Here is a 19759-nt window from a genome sequence, read left to right as displayed (position 1 = left end):
AGCAGGATACCAAATTTTATTGTGTATTGTCAGTTTCACAAGTATGTATGCTTACTTTTAGAATGTCAAAAACTAACAGTATGATGTCAAGTTTTTTTTATGAACTTGTCACAGTTAATGGTTCGGGACGTTATGAACCTGTGTATGATGTTAACTGCCATAAAGTTTAATAAAAACACAAGTTTGGCACATAATTTTTTTTGAAATTCCCTAATATTAAAAAATGTGATAAAATCATCTTCATAGATAGGCAAAAGAGATCGGTTATTAAAGTGACTATGAGTGATTTAACAACTTTACTGATGATCTAGCATTGCGTCTATAAGCAACATGGTTTTCAGCTTTCTGTAGGCGATGATTTTGAATAGTTTCTTCCTCTGGTGTCCCAGTTTTCGATGCGCGACCCCATCGAAACAACCAAGGTACGATATAAAAGTGCCAGAAAGTCCACGATACTAGACCGATTAAAACCAACGACCAGAAAATGGATATATGCCTGGGGAATGGTTTAGTAATTATGTCCCAACCAAACTTCATTACGATCAACAATTCAGTTATAATAATGCTTGCAATCATCCATGCTTGTCTCCCAAATCGTTTGCATTTACTAGAAAAGGAGAAAAGTACCAAAAATCAGTTATCAGTAGACTTCTGATAAAAAGTACAAATGGCATTACATGTACATGCACATTCGCACTTAATTTTTAAAAAACATACAGTGGTAATAAGTTAGATGTTCTCCATTTGTTATTACTAAATAGTAGATTCGTTGTCTGTTTGGAAGTTACATTAGTATAAAAGATTGATAAAGAATACGTCTATTCGCAAGGTTTCCGTAACTTCCACTTGTTTTTATTTGATCATCAGAAGATTTAAGACCTTTTTTCTTCCTGCAACAGTGAGAAGTTTAGTTGAAGGGGTTCGTGGAGACTTTCTTTATTCGTAGTGGCATTCATCATAGTTAGTACAGGTGAGTTATCAGGACGACTCCGTCTGAAATCAAACCCAGTACCGCACGGTGCCATTCAGCCAGTAACCGATTTGATTAGTACCCGGTGATATTGCATTCACAAAACAGCACAATGAACACCCAGTGCTATTGCTGGTGATGACTGTTTTACTCCCAGCACATATATCTTTCATCAACCACAATCTTTCAGCAGAACTCAAGGAGTAGATCTCGAATAGATTCATTAGTGAAGATCGGTCTCATTTTCAGTGATTGTTCTTGGAAAATTGATCGCAGATTAGATGACGTTAAAACCAAGAAGCACTGAATAGCTATTTTGCCGTCCTAGTATGGAACTCTGCAACAGTCATGATAAACAACCAAACTGACATTGATTACCATCTAGAATTTTAAATTTAATTACTACAGATAAGAGAGCTTTTGATGGGAAAAGTTCGATGGATTCATAACTTTATCAAATAATGATTGGTTACTTGGAGTCTAACAAATCCTCGGTTACTTTGTTTAAAGAGCCAGGGTCATTGGTTCCTCAGATTATATAATTGAGCACGTTGGGATACTCATCAAATTCACTACTCTTATAACTCTCGAAATCGCTCCTTATACGTCCTTATTAATATTATGATGAAATCTCGTATCAATCATCTTAGTCGTTGTGGCTAGATATTTTGAAAGTCTGTAAACATGTGTCTTGGCGATTGAAAAGTAATAACATAAAAATTCTACTACTTCAGTCTTTCTGAATTCACTCACGGATCATCGAGGTATTCAAAATATTCACGAATAGCAGTGGCTCCCATCAAGGTCAGGAAGATTAGACGTCCAAGACACAAAAAGTGAGGAGGCGGTACCCAAAGTACGAATTTCAAGTAAAACGTATTCAGTTCTGCGGTAAGTATCTAACAAGTAAGAAAAATTATAAATAAAGCATAAGTCTATACTACAAATACTAAAAAATATTAGAATGAACTGTTTGCAGGGGGACTTCATATTACTTCACCGTGATAGTTGTCATATTGTGGCTCCTTTGTTCGGTTTACTCTGGTTTAGTGTTTGGACAGAGGTTATTAATAGTCCCATCGGAAATCCTATCGTTTTGATGATTTTCTTTATCGTGATAAATCCAAAAAGACGTAAACTAATGTATTCTTTAGCAAAAACATACATGGTCTTATTATCCTATCTGTTGAAATAAACTAATTTTAAAGCTGTTTTATTAGCAATATTCAGGACAAGCTATTTCATGGAAAAGAAGTAGTATTGCTTTAGTAAATAAGAAAAGTAGTTAGTCAAAAAAAGCAACTGTATATCAAAATTGTCTTTTCATACTGTTGATGTAATCGACAAGAATGGACGACCACTAAAAAGAATAAATCGTAGTCGTCGTTTTAATGTTTTAGGCGGATAAGCGATGGTAATTTGACGCAAAATAACAATGATTACAGTCTAACGTTCAAAAAACCACAATACTTACTGCAATCGCAAGAACCAAAGTCCCCAACCATCTTTTTAGACTTCCAGTCGGACGCCAGTCGAAATCAGTCCATCGACGAGGGGTAAATTGCAACATGACTCTACGAAGTTTGCCTCTGTATAAGGTAATGTAGAGAGATGAATGCATTTATGGTCATTAAGTTACCGAATCACATAACAATAATTTTCGGCGCTAGTTGATTAAACTCATTCAGAATTACTCTAAATGAATCTTTGAGGATTATTCTGCTTTCACTCGAGAGTCCTACCAACTAAGACAAAATATTGGCTGCTTTGATCCTATATGTCTCCCCCCAAAAAAAAACAGACTAGACAATACATTTCCAAGTAAGGTCACTAGGTGATCTAGAAATGTTTATTTTAAATCATTTGATCTGAGTAACAATAGGTTTCCGATACATCATCAGTAGATTACATTTTGTTTTATTTCATCCTAATTTCTTCATGAAAGAAAAAGTAGTCACAGAGGAAAATAAGCGTGAAATTTCACATCAAATTAGCTAGATGTCACAGTAATTTCAAACATTCATTTTATGAAATTTAGCAAAACAATATAACAAACCCAGACGAGTCCAGTGACCGGGAAAATTTTCAATTTTAAAACTATTTCTTATAAGACTGGGTATATGTAACCAGGTATGGTTTAGGGTTATTTGGCTTAGAAATATAATATAGATGGATGAAAATGATCACTTAAAAACAACTACAATAGATCCACTTCAATGTCAATTGATTGGTCACGATTCTTTAGTCCCCACTTGTTCAATAACATATATATTCAGTGTAAATAAGTTTCGTAAGAAAATTATCACTCCGGTCACTTCAATTTTTTCATCAGATTATCAAGGGAATTAGACCTTGGAAAACAATTTCATTGTGTGGATGATTCTCAACACATACAACGCATCCTTTTTAGCATCTGTGATTTCACAACTGACTGATCACTGACAAGATATCAATGTTCTGCTTGATTGATGTAGTTCGACAAGCAATACAGGACTAAACAAAAATGGCGTTAGTTACTACTTAGTGATAAATCAATTGTGAATACGTTTTACGGGAAATCAGTCGTCACCCGAATATTCAAGTGTTAACGTCTTATCGTGACGCAATTCGAATCTCACAAGGAACATCAGTTCCCCCAACATTATAGGTACACCTTGCTATTGGCGAAGGCGGAATATCCGTCTCCTAACCTAAAGGCAAGTTTATTGTGCAGCACTTCGCTCTGTTCTACTTTGTGGATGTGAAACATGGTCATAAAGAGCTTGGGATTTCGAGGGTATGATGGTATTCCAAACCCAAATATTCATATACTCAGCATCAGTTAGTTTGTGATACGGGGCGATGATCACACTGAATCGCCCCCCCCCACAGAAGAACGAACAAATCCTTATAACTAACCGGATAAACAATCTTAATTGTTAAATTTAGGTGTTTTGTGAACTTCGAGAGAAAGAGAAGATAGATCGGGTTAAATGTAGTTCAATAACAAAATCAGAATAAATAAGAATTACCTATAACTGGGAATATTCCACATTCCTCGCCAATGATAAGGTTTCATGCTTAAATAATTGATTGTTTTCATGCCTAACCAAATTCCAAGAAGGTTGCAACCTAGAAAATCCATGATCCACTGTTTTGTTTTACATTGTTAAAAGAAAAGTGAGAACATAAATATAACTAAATAATTTCCATGAACGTGAAACAAAAGCAAACTCGTAACTGGAAAAAAAACCAAGCAATATTTTATAGTTCTCGAAGTAACAAGTAAACGTGTTATGAAGTAAATGCTTCAAGCGTTCACAATAACAAAATCGGCAACATTCATAGGTGAGGATTAAGTTTCAACTTATGAAATGTATTATACACTTGTAGTTAAGGATTGAGATTTAAAAGAAATTTGTTAAGGCAGGTCGAGGCAGTAGTATGAGCAAAAGTAATTAAACACTCAATGTGAGTAATGAGACAAGAAACTGAATGTATATCAGTGAATGAAATACGTATTTATTAACAAATACGTTCTAGCTTTACACCAATTCAACACTCGTTTTCAGATAATAAATCTCGTGTTGAATTATATTTACTGTTGATAACTTCATACCTTATCAGACTGCCAAGACTGGAATTATGATTTAGTGACTGAAAATCTGGTTCTCAACGTAATTACAGACAAATGAAACGAACATTATCCAAAACCCTATATCAGGTAAACTTTTAGGGTAAATGCTCAAATCATGTATATATACGTGAATTAAAGATGGCTAGTATACTTAACGTAAATTTATATTCTGAAAAGTATATATATATATAATTAAACCCACAGTGTAACAGAATAATATATTTCGACAAAAACATCTCTCAAAAAATCTACTTAAAAAACTACATAAACCGTTGAGCAACTAGAAAATAGTTGTCATCGTTAGATCACATTCTAGCAGCAAGTGACTCATATATGATAAACGTAAAAATAAACAGACCCACTTTAACAAAAGTTACATATATTGAAATCATAGTGACACAAAACAATCAAGTATACTATTTGTATCTCGAACATATTCGTCATGAAAGTAATTTATATTTTTCAAGGTTACATAGAAATAATTCATATCACGGTAAGATCATATGTAATGCAGAATATACAGTCATAGAACATTATGTTTGTAAGTGTAATTTTTTAAAGTCTGCTCCATGTTAGATACAACTTGATATCAAGATATTAATTAGTACTGTTACCGTCAATTCACCTAAAAACGCTCACTGACCTAAGCTGTTAGTTCATTTTTGTATTGTTTGTTTAACTCTTCCCATTGATGTTTAGGATTGCAGTTAATCCTCTAAGGATTGCCTCGATATTGCCAGCCACCATCCATCTTTGCTCAGATTGCTTGTAACTGAAGGAGATATCGAGGCAATCCGCACAGGGTGCACATATGCTAATAAGAGACTGATGGTTAATTGCAATCCTGAGCATCAATAGGAAGATTCAAGCAACTAATACAAAAATGAATTAAACTTCACGCTATTGCACAAGTTAGTGGCTATCAGGGCTCAGTAGCTAAGTGGATAACGCGATGGCGTTTGGAGAAACTGGTACTGGGTTCGAGCCCCTGAGTGAACATCAACTCTGAGATGCAGGTACATTCAACTGACGAGTCCCAAATAAGACAAAACGCGCGTCCTGGATTCAACTGCTAGCTACCATCCATCCTTTCATATAAACTGTCAGTATTTAAAACACTTAAATGCTTGACTACTGAGTTAATTTAGATAATTAAATTTAGAAATTAGTTCAATTAGGTAAGGTGATTCTTATACATTTCCCTGTAACGCCGGATGGCTGATCCTTCAAAAATAAATTAAACAGTTTACTAATGTTTGGAATGTATCATAATTTTTATTAACTATGTTGGTCAATGTAATGGTGTTTGTTGGGCCTTACTTTTGATGTTGGATGTAGCTCTTGTATAGCAGAAATTACATAATGGGGAATAACTAACACATCACTAATTACTGCTACCAGCAAGATTTTCACTCAGACAAAACATCAATAATTATGTTTGCTGATTTATCAAGTGTAAATAAGGTTTTTTTGCATAATCTACACGAAAACAATATCGAGGAAAACCCTAATCACATCACAGTTTTGTAATGATCAAAGTATCAATTACTTGAACAATATGTGCGAGAAATGTTACCGAGGGACTATACATTTTGTAACATCCGTTAATAACTTATGAAAAGCGAATTTCATACCATGATTCAGAAGCCATTTGTTTTTTTTCTGACTGACAGGCAAATAAAGACAAACCACTCACAATCAAACCATCCAGCCCAGAGAACGAAACTCGACAAAGATTACTGTTTAATTTCGGCATTAAAGAAAGATTTTTCATCGCCATACTACTACTTAATAACCAGTCAGGTTAAGTGTTAAGAAGCGAATCGGATTGTCAGATAATAATAATGACATATAGAGTTTATTAAAAACCAGAACATAAGCATAAAAATTTATAACAACAGAAGTATGTAGGACTGAATCGAAAAATCAATGACAGTTAAGGGGTGTGTTGCTTCTATTAAAGATGAAATATCCTTAATGATCAGTCGTTCTAAAAAACTATTTCCAATAAAATCTAAATATGTTAAGCTATAGTTAATTAAAAAGCAAACCCAAATTATATTCTGTGAAATATCACGATCTTTTCGTTACATATATATATACATATATATATCGATGTTCAAAATAAGGGTAATGATTCAAAATCCGAACTTACATGGTCCCACCAACATTCTGAGAAATTTGGCAACTGATGCTCTAATGAGTATTCTAATACTTCAAAAGCAAAACTTAAGACATTGCATATCCAATAATCGCGTAGAATTAACGTTTTAGCCCACCAGCCAACAAAATGAACTGTCACAAAACCATCCATTTTTGACTAAATTTTCAGAAAAAAAAACATTTGAGATCAAAGGCGTTTTATCAAGACAGTCGATATCTATTACACATCATGTTATTAATAAAATACACATTCAATAAGTTAAATAGTCAGTAAAAGATATTAAATCAGAAATGTATTACAAGCTGAACAAGTTGACAAAGGCCGTAATTATCTCAAGAGTTTATCAGTGGCTAATATACTATAAAATCAGAACAGTGAAATAAAATTAATGATGATATCGGTAATTTTATTCCTTACGGTTACAACTAACATAGATTAGTTGTGAAGCACCATTTTTCATTCAGATGAAGATTAATCTGATAAGAAGCCAAAACGCATATGTTAGACGTTAATCACACACGACCCTTTTGTAAATATTTTTGGCTGCATCAACTACGCAATATTCGAACTTAATCTCCTACTCCGAAAATCCATGAAGAAACGGAGCAGAGCACGTGCAGGGCTGACCTTTTCTAAACCTTCCTTCTCTCTGTAGAAAGTAGTATCCTTGAAGGTTCACCTTTCTAATATTATACCGCAGTACTGTCTGGAATAGTTTGACAGCCTTTTCTACCACTACTATTAAACCAATCCGGTTGGTATGGTAGAACATGTAGAAGCAAGACGTTTCAGGCTGTATATAATCTGGTAACAAATAAGACATAAACAAATAGTTAGATGGTTTTTTATTTTGTTTTCGAATTTAAACACAAACTATGTGTACAGCTAATGAACACAGCTTGATTATGAAATTTACACCAGATAATTTTTACAGTAGCATCAAGAATTGAAAGGGTTTAACGTGTATAATTATTACAAAACTAGAAATAAACAGTCATGACCCATTTGATATATGCAAGTAAATTCATCTTCTTTGCAATAAATAATTTTTTTTAGTCAATCTAATAGATTAAATATCTTTTTTTTCTGAAACAACAAAAACTATTAGTATACCATGTTGACCTGAAGAGTCACCTACGCAAGTACATTTTTTTGTTTATTAAGCATATATAAATAAAGTTTGCATAATGATGAATGATTATTACTATGCATAGCAGTATATACTGGTAAGTCAATAATCACTTTTCATGAAATAATAAGCCAAAATTTTGTAAAATATCAATACATTTGTCATAAATAGAAAAAAAATATATATTCTACTGTTAAATGTATATAATACATAACAATAATTATATAAAGTCAATCAAATATTGTTGGATAACTTTTCTCTAAACCGTGTATAATTAAGAGAAAAAGTAGGAATATTTGCATTATGGAAATATTGATCGTAAATTGACTATACAACTATACCAGGAAATCAGAAGAACTATCAAATTCAACCTGAGGTGGATAGAAACACCAGTAAACTAAAAAAAGCAGTTTCTATACAATTCAAAAGATATGTATTGGCCAACCTACATGTTAACCATGAGAAAACAAATAACATTTTTTTCAGATAAATACTTGATCTGAAAGCTTCAATAATAAAACAGATTTCCATGTTCAAAATAAGGATGAGATCAAAAATCTAAAGATGACACATCAACAATTAAAAATAGAAGCAGGAAGAATACCAAGCACAATCATTATACTTGAAAGCTGAGAGATGGAGAAGTTGATTAAGTGCATGAATTTAGAAGTCCAACCAACAGTATTAAGATATACAGGAATACATTATATTTAATAACGTTTACTGTTCAACAATCATTGATTCAATGTTTGTAGTTCACAACAAAGAAGTATGGTATTGTATTTGTGGGACTATATAGTTTATTTAAATATTTATTCACTATCACGCTATATTACACTACTGATTCCAAATTACCTTCCATAAACCGATATATATAAGCGTCAAATAAAAAGTAACACTAATCAATTGTTTATTTAATTCTTACTCCTACTTTATTATTTGTAGTTTTATTTGTTTGGATTTGTAAGTGTAATTCCATACATGGAAAGATATGTCTGTGTCTTTTAGAAATTTTTTCTCATAATCACTCAACAAGTTTACTCCTTCACACATTATGGAGTAAATGGAAAGTAACATTCATTACATTTGAGCATGTGACCATTTCATCGTTTTTTTGTGAACAAATTTACGATACTAACAAAGATCTACATATATGTGAACGATCTAAGTGTTAATTGGAATAATAATAATAATAATAATGGTAATAATAACATAGAATAGGCATAATTGTATAAAGTAGCAAAATGAAGATGAGAAAATTAAAACAATAAAAACTATAAAAGCAAGAAAACATTACAAAAAGAAAACAGAGGGGAATACGTTAAAAATTGCTAAAGACCACAAATTTGGAAAATCATCACCACTCTTCACTTTCAGACTATAAAAACTATGAATAGTTTCTTAAAAACAATTTACAATGTAAAAGAACACAATGTTATAATTTAGTAATTTTAAAAGTTTATGATTTAGGTCTATTGAATCACTTGTTTAGATTCATATCATCTATTTTGATTATACTAGTCCAGGAATTAAACGTTAAATCAAAAATAAAGGTTTGCTTAATCTTTAGTCATGCATCTTTAACATGAACTGACTTTTTCTAAGGACAATTACAGGACAACTGTTTAACTTCCTGTACAGTTATGGATACGGATTAACAAGAAGTTTCAAAAAGAGCGATAGAAGAATGCTTAAACGACCAAGTACTATTACTGCTATTCACACAAAGTGTGGGTGTGTGTGTGTATCAATCAGATTTCAGTGAGTTAGGCGCGTATTATGATAATACTAGTATACTGGGTGTGTACAACACAGATAACATAAAAATGTGAATTAATAGGTAGTTGGAATTAACTTTTTGAAATAAACTAAAAATCACCTGATTTTTTCATCAATTAACAAGCTTTAACTGTTGACAATTAATTCAGTTTAGTATTAAATTGAAAATAATAAAGCTCATAAATGTTTGATGAACGAGAAGAATTCGTCAGGACTTTGGAAATACACAAAGTATCATTTCAGTTTTTATTGTAAGAGTAGTATTAGTGATTTATTTTTTTCAAACGTATATTTGCATATCAATATTGATGAGAACAAAAGTCTGTTTATCTGATGAAACAAAGTGAATTGAAAAGCTGATGGATATACACAATATCACATGACAATATTGATGCTTTGACGATTAACTAAATTTTTCGCTGAACTGTAGGCATACGAATAACTAGTATTCATGCAATGTCTACACCTAGTTATGATAAAGTTGGCATAGCTACCAAAACTGGTCATGCTCCACATTAATTGGATGTTAGTCAAATTATGACAAGTACTATGAAGTTATAGTGTAAGGACAAATCGATTCAATTGAGGTATGATTCTTATTTATGATGAAGCTTTTTATATATGAGATTTTTAGCATTAAAAAAGCATTTTATGGGGCGTTTCGTTAAGAAATTCTAATAGTTCGAAAGGGAAAATAGTCTCTGTTTCACTCTGACAACAATAGGACCATTGAAAACTAGGGGATATTAAAATAGATCCCTCAACGTGACTATACCTTAACAATGTAAAAACACCAGAGCTCACAGGATCGAGTCCAAAGCTTTAAAGTGAACAACAATAACTAACAAGAAACCAAAGCTTGTACAAGAAGTATGTTTACTAAATTGAATGTTTATGCACTTTTGAACTAAGTTATCGTACACATTTTCCAGTGTCTACAGCTTACCACGAGACGTACTTATTCATCAATAATGGAAAACACTATTACTGCTGCTGTGGTGTATGCTATTTATGTCTGTCGACATAAGTAGTATTTAATACCGATCGGAAGTAGAAGACCTGGCAGCAGAAGGCTAGGAAGATCAGGTTGGAGAAAATAGAGGGGAAGATAGAGAAGAATTAAGCACTGGAAGAATGATACAGAATGTGAAGGACAAATGATGGAAATTTTCAGATGAAGTATTCAGTATACGGTCTCCATATTTTACCAAGATATTCTGGTTGTCCCCACATGTGTTCTCATTAATTACACTAATACAACCACTAAATGTACTACAAAAAATATCAATAAGATAAACAACACCTAACCATCAATCAAAGTAATTCCGCTCAAACGACAGATTGTGTTGGACAAACTGAGACAAACAACGAAAACAACGACAACGTAGAATGACAAAATGAAATTTATCATACACTAAAGAAGGAAGAAACACATTAGAATATAGAAATAAAGAGACAAAACGTAGGCTTAGAAACGAACATGTAACTGTGCGGTTATGATTGGTTTTTCTCCACAGTACTCACGGCTGTAACTACTGATTTGTGTTAATTCAAAGATTTAATTCCTTACCTTTAACATTAGTTTAACTAAAAGCTCGTGATATTCTACACTAGTGATAAACATATCATTGGTTAACCTTAGAATTTTTAACCTGATCTTTCTTCATCCCAAATAGTATATCGAAACATGTGGTGATTCTGTGCATGTAACACATAATTACGTCATTTCAACAAATGATATACATGTATAGGATATATCCTGGAGTATACGTTCACTACTGCTCACCCAGTGGTGACACCACATATACATACATGATGGTTTGAATTTACCAAGATGGAATACTAGCTAACTACCCATATCTTCTTCTGCTAACCCTCTGTTTGCCAGTCTTAGAGTAGGATAGAGAAGGCACTTAAGTAATATGTTCACCTTTCGATCATCAACTCGATGTTTCCAGTAAGATTAATAGAGTAGGTCATGAAAAATACTGACTCCATTAACAATGAAAATATCTTTAATGGGAAATCAATTTTGATGATGCAGCTTATCGGTTCATTTCTACAAATTTCATAATTCGAAGCATTTTCGTATTAGAAACATTTACCTACAACAATACGCATAATTTATACATATATACGGCAAATCGCTATTTCATACAAAATATGACAGCAAAAATCAAAGACAGATATGAGAACATAATGATATTTTCGCTCACGCAAGTAAACGTGAAGTATACACTTTACTGTACACTAAATGGTGTTTTTCTCTTATCAACGAAGCTCTAAAACACTGTTCTAGCGCATACTGACCTACTATTGTAATACTGATCTGAAATTAACTTATATTTCTGTGCATAAAGATTCATAAAAAAAACTTGGAAAGATGCACGTGATTAGCCTTAACACATATATGACATATACATACGTGAGGATAGAAAAAGACGAACCCATAGGTTATAAAAAATTGGCAATAAATGTAACACGTTAAATACTGACGATGACATTGTGCCATGGATTGTCTGGTCTATCCCAATCGTATATTCGGCAATTCCCACCATAATCTTTTTCTTCTAAAGGTTTACCAAGCTCTAAATCTAAGTAACGTAACCACTGACGAGCATCGTCTACACTCTAAATAATGGAACAATGTAAAAAAAAACAGTATACGACAGTGAAAACCATGACATGAGATACAATGGTCAAAATTATCATAGAGAGTAATCATGGCCAATACCACAGTCACCGTGGCAACGTATGCACTTAGACTTCGCTGGTCCCATTCACGGACATATTTACCTTTTGGTAGTAGGTACATATAACAAGTGGCCAAGAATTCTTATCATGGATAGCTGGTCGAATCGAGAAAACAAAGGGAAGTGTGGTTTACGAGGTGTCAGTTGGCTCAGAAGATTGGGTGCATCGTGTTAAACAACAGAAAGCAACTTTGACCGTAATCAACAAGACTCGACATAAAATACCTCTTGATATTCTTCTGGACACCTTTGAAACCGAAACCCCTGATTCAGACAAGCCAATCTCTGTGCAAGCAAAGAATGATACAACCTCATCATTTCCTAGAAATTGGATATGAAGCTATTTTAATCTCACGGTTTAAGAGAAGACAGAATGTGTATACACCTATGCCATTGTGATCGATTCTAAGCCATATCGCCCAGAGTCTCCAACCATTGGTTACGATAGTCACGCGGACCCCAACCAAGTAGTCTGCATCTACCAACATGATTCAGACTAGAAGTTGGTGACTTCAAGCACTGATACCACGTTTTGGTTTGGCCGCCACTAACTTTCTTCCAACCATCCCCAACACTAGTCGATGAAGATTTATGACCTCATCAACTGATTTACCATCATTCCCCAATACCCTGTGTCTAATCTCACCAGTACTCACTCCGTGATCCCAGCAGATGAGAGGAATATTTCTAAGACATCTGTGATCAAATACTAGTAACTTACGAGTATTTTTTACTCTTGATGACCACGTTTCGCAGCCGTAAAGTAGAACAGAGCGAACTGCTGTGCAGTATACTCGTCTCTTAATTCATAGACGGATATCTCGTCTTTGCGATAGGTGACGTAAGTTGACAAAAGCCAAACGAGCTTTTTGAATCCGTGCTGAGATTTCGTCAGACACCAACCCATTAGGGCCGAACAGACTTCCATGATAAGTGAAGTTGTCGACATGTTCGACTACTTCACTCTCTATCCTTAGTTCAGGTGTTGACGCAGACCAGTCCTGGAGTAACAATTTGCATTTAGAGAGGGAGAAAAGCATCCCAAACATCCTTGCATTGTTACTCAGTGCTCACAGAAAACTCTGCATTTTGTCAGCGTCTTTACCAAACAGGACTATGTCATCTGCATATTCTAAGTCGATAATTAATTAGTGATAAATCATCATCTGCTGACATGTATTCCTTTGTACTTGGAGGAACGTCATATCTCGAATGACACGTAATTAAACATCGCCTTAGCCATCCAAACCCAGCATATATCGACCAGTGATAGTTTTAGTGTATTTTCCATGATAAGAGTATAACTGTTAAACGGCAACTTATCATTTTAGCTATGTGAAACCGGAGGAATATAAATCAACATTTTTTGGTAGCACACAATAAGAGACTGTGTTCCGAATAAAATTTCTCAGTTAATCAACCTAGCAATGAAAAGAAATAGGAATCCGCATAAATATTGAAATTCGTGTACAAGTTTAGAAGGTGGAATGTTTATTACTTAAGAATTCTCTTCCCCAAATACGATAAATAAGAGTTCAAACCTGTGACCTGACGCTTGGAAAAACAAACTTATAAATCTTTTGAGTTGTATCTGTGCAACTACTTGAGTACAAGAAACCCAATACAAGCACTTGACAATGGATATTTGTTAGTTAACGGTTCGTATTTAAATATTGTTTAAAACTGGGAAAATTGGAATCCACTTCATACTACTTACTTGAAATAGCAGGAAAACTAGTATAAGCTCATATAAAATGCTAAGGCAGAGTATAAAGCGCCAAAATGCTGAAAAAAAGGTAAAATTATAACTGATGAAACAGTATAAAATGTAAATCATATGAGGGAAACATATTTCATACACAAATTAAACATAGGCACCAACCACGGCACTACTAAAAAAATGTCCAGTAACATTGGTAAAGTGACTAATGTTTTACAAATTTTAGAGGCTGAGCAAAAGAGAGTTATAAAACATGTATGTTTTAATTTTACAATTTGGAATCAACTTAGGCACGTCTTAATCAACGCAGAATTTCCACAAGAATCCTATATCCGACTTTGATATTATATGAACTAAAAGCTCACTAGTGAACAAGCAACAATCAGTAAGCTATCAGAAACCCTTGTATTTAAGTCATTTTAGACACTTAAGTGTGTTTCACAAAGGTTTCGAAACTTAGAAAGTCTTGAATTAGAACTGTCTGTTAGCAGAAGGGTCAGTGCTTTATCATTATTATCGTTTGGAAAACGTCAAATGAGTATTTACTAAGATTTATCTGAAGGAAGCTGAAAAACATTTACTCTAGCCAGATGAAAAAACCATAAGTTATATACTAAGTGCAGATTTATGTGCTTGGATTTTAGTTACACTTCATGTGCGAGCTGGTGACACTATCCGGTTCCAAAGATATCAGTTCCCATAATCAAAACTTTCCTAAAGTTCACTGAATTTGTGATACACTCGAATACCTATTTGAAAACGCCATCCATGGGCCCAATACAATTCGGAATGTGCAAAGGATGAGTTCTACAAAAACCTGTTAAACCTAATGCAAAAAGTTAAACGAGTAAAATTACGATTTTAGGACGCGAACAGAAAGACAGTTAAAAGCACTATAATCGTGGCATTATAGTACCAACCATATCAACTGATGGCTGTAACTATCGCTTGTTATATTTTGAATTTTTTACCTACAGTAGTGAGGATCGACTTTAAATCTAAAGGAAAACACTATACTAAGTGCACACTAACTTCACAGCAGCAGCGAGTACATTGTAATCAAACGGATATTATACTGGAAGACTTTTACTTTCCTAGCATGTGAAAGGGCAAACCACCTCTTGAGGTGGTAATATTTAGTTAACACATAGATTCCTAAAACTCGTTAGGGAGAATAACAATCCACGACTACTCTTCTCGATGTTCTAAATCAGTAATAAAACTAAACAGTCTAGGTAAGTCACGCTACTTATTCTCAAATAACTGCAAATATTGCATTCTCTAAAGAAGACTTAGAAGGAAGTAGATGGAGTAAACATACCATTCAGAGAAACGGTTTAGACCATAAGAATCTAAATAACAATGACCTTATTGTTTGGAGAAACATAAGCTGTCTGAACTTCAACAAATCAGTTGGGGATTAGTGTCTACAAGGATGAGATTTAACAAACGTTCCTGCACACACTTTCAATGACTAGCCATTGAAAGTGGTTGACAGTTGTATTGGTTAAGACCTATCTTTTAATATTCATACTTAATAGTACATGATTTACTGATACCATTTTCCTTAAGCCAACAGCTACATAGGCTTATTAAGAAACAAATGAGACGGCGATAAAAAGGATTATCACCGAGAATAAGAATTAGCAAACGTGACAAAAGGTTTGAAAGTGAAGATCACACTCTGAAGGGCCGAATTTACACTTGGTTAAACTTTGGTTATTTGTCAACCAAATAACAGCTGTCTGTGTTAGTAATAATGGCTATCTAGAACTTTTCACTAGTGTAAAGACCGCAATGAACTCTCGATGATGAAAACCCACTAAATTACCAATGACTGTCATGTCTACCAATGGACACTGACTACATTGTTATGCTCAGTCTATTATTTTGTGTCTTTGAAAGCTAGTGTCATGTTCCATGTAATTAAGCACAAATTTTACGAAATATTTACACTCTAGGACTCCCGGATTGAATAAGATGGACTCAATTATAATTAGTGTACAAAGCTTTGAACCCAGAAAGAGAGGTCCACAAGTCATACGATGCATTTTTATGTTATGACTTGTGGCCTAGTGAGTGTCCTGTTAATTCACAACTTGGTAAGACCGCCAATCAGAGAGCAGAGAATTATAGGTCGGACCAATGATACACGAAACTCGTACGAGCAGTCTAGAGTACTTGTCGGTCCTGCTTTTTGCCTAGCCCAGACAGTTAAGTCCAGAGCACCAATAACAGCCTCTGCGGTACGAATCGTTTATTTCAAGCATATTGGGTTTATATACCAAACAGATAGGACACATCGTACCATAAAATAGAAAATAACATTTGTACAAGATTCAGCTAAATATGGCTGTGAATAGGGGAAATAGTAAGTGATAGACAGGGCATAATTCAAGAACGGTAAATCTTATGACAATAGTTCATAAGTCAAAATAAAGCTCATAATAAGGGGAACATAAACATGAATAGTTTACTCATTTAGAAATTATACGACGAAAAATATATGCATAGTATTGGTTCATAAATAGATCCCAAAGTTACCATTCATTATCCTTATCGGGGCATAACATTTTACTAATCACCTTCCACAGATTTTAAATCTAACTAATACAAAAGATTAGGAAAGGGTTGGAATCGATAAAGACAAGAGAGAGTGTACGTTTGCGTTGTTTGATCATTTCTTGATGTCACATACAGAACTGTTTGACGCTTGCTCGTGTTATAGATGTGAAGCATTAACGAACAACCTGATAAGTCATGGCTCAAAATGAGTTCAAATCGTGCCAGTAAGTTAACTGAATATGGTTGTGTATTTTAAACTAGTTTACAGCTGCACTTTTGTTTTTTCTTTAAATTTCACCTAAAATTATTTGAACACCCTACCAGGTGCTTCTAAAAGGTGTTGAAACATAATCCATAGAATGTTGTGTATGCTTCTCAGTTGGTATATTATATCGTCATTAACAAAGACTTTGCACTATCTAGATATTCTACCAGTGCTGGAAGATATATTTACGAGATCAGACAAGATCTTATATACTAATTGTATATATACCTGGTCACTAAACAATCGTATGTTCATTACTCGCCTTTTTTTATTGATTTGTTGATATAAGAAGTGACAATCTGTGATGACACACATTCATGCTACGCCTTATACCGATGATCAGTAGCCTATGTAAAGCGATTTCATTAACATAGTTAACACTCGTAGTCCATAAACTTATTGATGAACCTTGTAACTCCGTCATTTTGAGGTTGTATCTGAAATGCATTAGTAAATGGTTGCCTTGTAAAAAGGCAATTTTATAGCAGTACACGACTTAGCATGACATTTTGTTAGCAGATCAATTTCACATATATTAAGGAAATTAATATGACACTGGAACCGGAAAGTCATGTTGCGGATGTGCCATTTATCTGGTTAGGCTGAGACACTACTGAACCAATTGTCTTCGAGAGTGACTTTGATTATGTCGCTCAAAAAGCGATAATATTCATCATAACTCTGAGTAACCTTGCAAGTGATACTTTATGAACGGTTTGAAACGCTTATGATCCACAAGAATTTCTTGGTACATAGTAGAGAAGTGACGTAATATGAATGACCAGAACATACGTAATCCCTACTTGATTTCATAAAAATGGTATAAGAAATGTACAATAATGAGGTCTGGCAATTTTTCTTTTTGTTCCAAGTGAACAGTATCAGAAAAAGGTTATGAATGAGACACTTAATCTAAAAGCCAAGTATTAACTCGCTAATTACGTGTTATCGTACGTATATGATGTTTGACTTGCTTAAGGATATTCAACTCTTAAAGTGGGATGTCTCCGTTAAATAGATTACACTATTCGATGATCAACACTCAATGATTACACCCACTCAAACACAATATGAAGTTCCATTCAACACTACACATTTTGAAGAGAATATAACACAGCATATTTTAGCTAGGATTCAGACAGGTTTGACAAGTAATCTGGAAGGAAAGCCTATAAATGGAAAGTCAAAGACTTAACTCACCAGGATGTGGTCGGAGAAACGGGCCATCCGGTGTGTGCAAAACTCCAAACAAGAGAAATACCATGATAACTGCACTAATACCACTTTAACAGAAATCAGTTCTTTTGAATCAACTTACCGCTTCATATTGTATTCAGAAGAATAGTTGCCATTTTCTAGCAAAGCAACGTAGATCAGAATACATGCAAATATGAATAAGCACAACACAGTATGAGCATTCCTTATTTACAAGAAACATTAACTACACAGATGAAATACCAGAAAAACGTGGAAGTTCCATCATCGTAAAAGTCTTTTGTTCTATTTTTTACATCTTCCCAGTTATATGCAGTTTGATGATGCCCTGAGTATGTAAAAGTACTCTGTATGTTGTTCTGTTTGTTATTTTTCTCCAAATACTTCCCGTGAAGATCTTCGGAACGACACGATTTTTTCATGATATACGAAAAGTGGCCGAAGACACAAGGTCATCGAACAAAAAAGTGGGATATTAAAAGGATTGACGAGTTTTATGCAAAGTATTTAAACCTTTAGAAAGGTGGTTACTCAGTATACACTATCTCTGTGACACCTCAGGAGCGATTTCTTCATTGTTTATGATTTACTGTAAGGCAGAAGCTGAAGCTTATGACGCTAATCTAGTCGCCTACATTCATCAGGTGCTTAAAAGTTGTGTACTGACCTAATTTTGCGAAGAGAACTCGACCATCATAACGGAAACAATTATTATAACCAATTGTAACAGTGATTGTTTTACTGTACCTGTTCATTTAAGTGTTCCAAAAAGACACTTTTCCGTTGCTTTGTGACCTTGTGTGAACTCGTGTACTCTCAGTAGTCCTGCTTGTAAACTTTGGCACGATCTCAGTATTATTTCGATACCGCGGATCGCCAACAAATACATCTTACTACAACCATCAATTGCCTTCTGATAATTGGCCTACGGAGGGATCTAACCTAGTAATTGGCACATAGTTTCCTGAAGTGGTGCTCATAGTCAACCGCGACTTGACGCCTACTACATCTGGTGTGTCAAAACTGCGAACACGTTTCAACCACCGGAAAACTTCTCAAGGAAGACTATCACCTTAAGTATATCTTTTATCTATCTACGTTTGCTGAACATTTCCGTATTGGTATCTTTCAATATATAATATTCTGGCAACAACTCAAAATGATGTAACACGATAAGAGTAGTATTTATACAATAGACTCCGAGGTACAGATTATCAACTTCCGACCCGTCTCCTTTATTCCCCACGATCCAGAAGTTCGGTTAGCGGCACGGGAGTCTCAATTTCAGATTCTCCTAACTACGAACCAACGGCAGAATTACACTTACGCTCTCGAAACTTTACCAGGGGATCACATTGCTGCTGTTTTTGAGATCGTCTTCAACCATAATGTATCTAGTGTTTATGGTCGATACAAGAAGGCGATACTCAAGCATTTCCACCCATCGAGGAAGGAACGATCGAGGACATTATTAGCATAGCACCCACTGGTTGATGCGAAACGAACCATCGCCTCACGCTCCTGCAACCTCTCACAGGACCCACGACCCGAGTTCGTCAAAGAATTATGTCTCAAATCTCTAT

General features: G+C 34.2%; 1 protein-coding gene across 1 annotated transcript; it reads right to left on the bottom strand.

Moving 5' to 3' along the window:
- Window positions 1–276: 276 nt before the first annotated feature.
- Smp_125780 (phosphatidylserine synthase 2) lies at window positions 277–18599 on the bottom strand (the record flags this gene model as incomplete). The annotated part of the gene is made up of 10 exons (XM_018793768.1): window positions 18420–18599; window positions 18280–18381; window positions 18162–18244; window positions 14129–14196; window positions 12155–12289; window positions 6742–6906; window positions 3982–4100; window positions 2445–2559; window positions 1724–1869; window positions 277–607 (listed from the first exon to the last, which is right to left on the bottom strand). Exons 1-10 carry the CDS (start codon window positions 18596–18598, stop codon window positions 277–279), a joined length of 1443 nt encoding a protein of 480 aa, XP_018648247.1. The 5' UTR covers window position 18599.
- Window positions 18600–19759: the final 1160 nt, after the last annotated feature.

Source organism: Schistosoma mansoni, chromosome 1 (assembly GCF_000237925.1).
Source record: "Schistosoma mansoni strain Puerto Rico chromosome 1, complete genome".
NCBI classification, from domain to species: Eukaryota; Metazoa; Platyhelminthes; class Trematoda; order Strigeidida; family Schistosomatidae; genus Schistosoma; species Schistosoma mansoni.
Note: the sequence above shows the minus strand (reverse complement) of the source record. Positions and strands in the feature narration are given on the sequence as shown.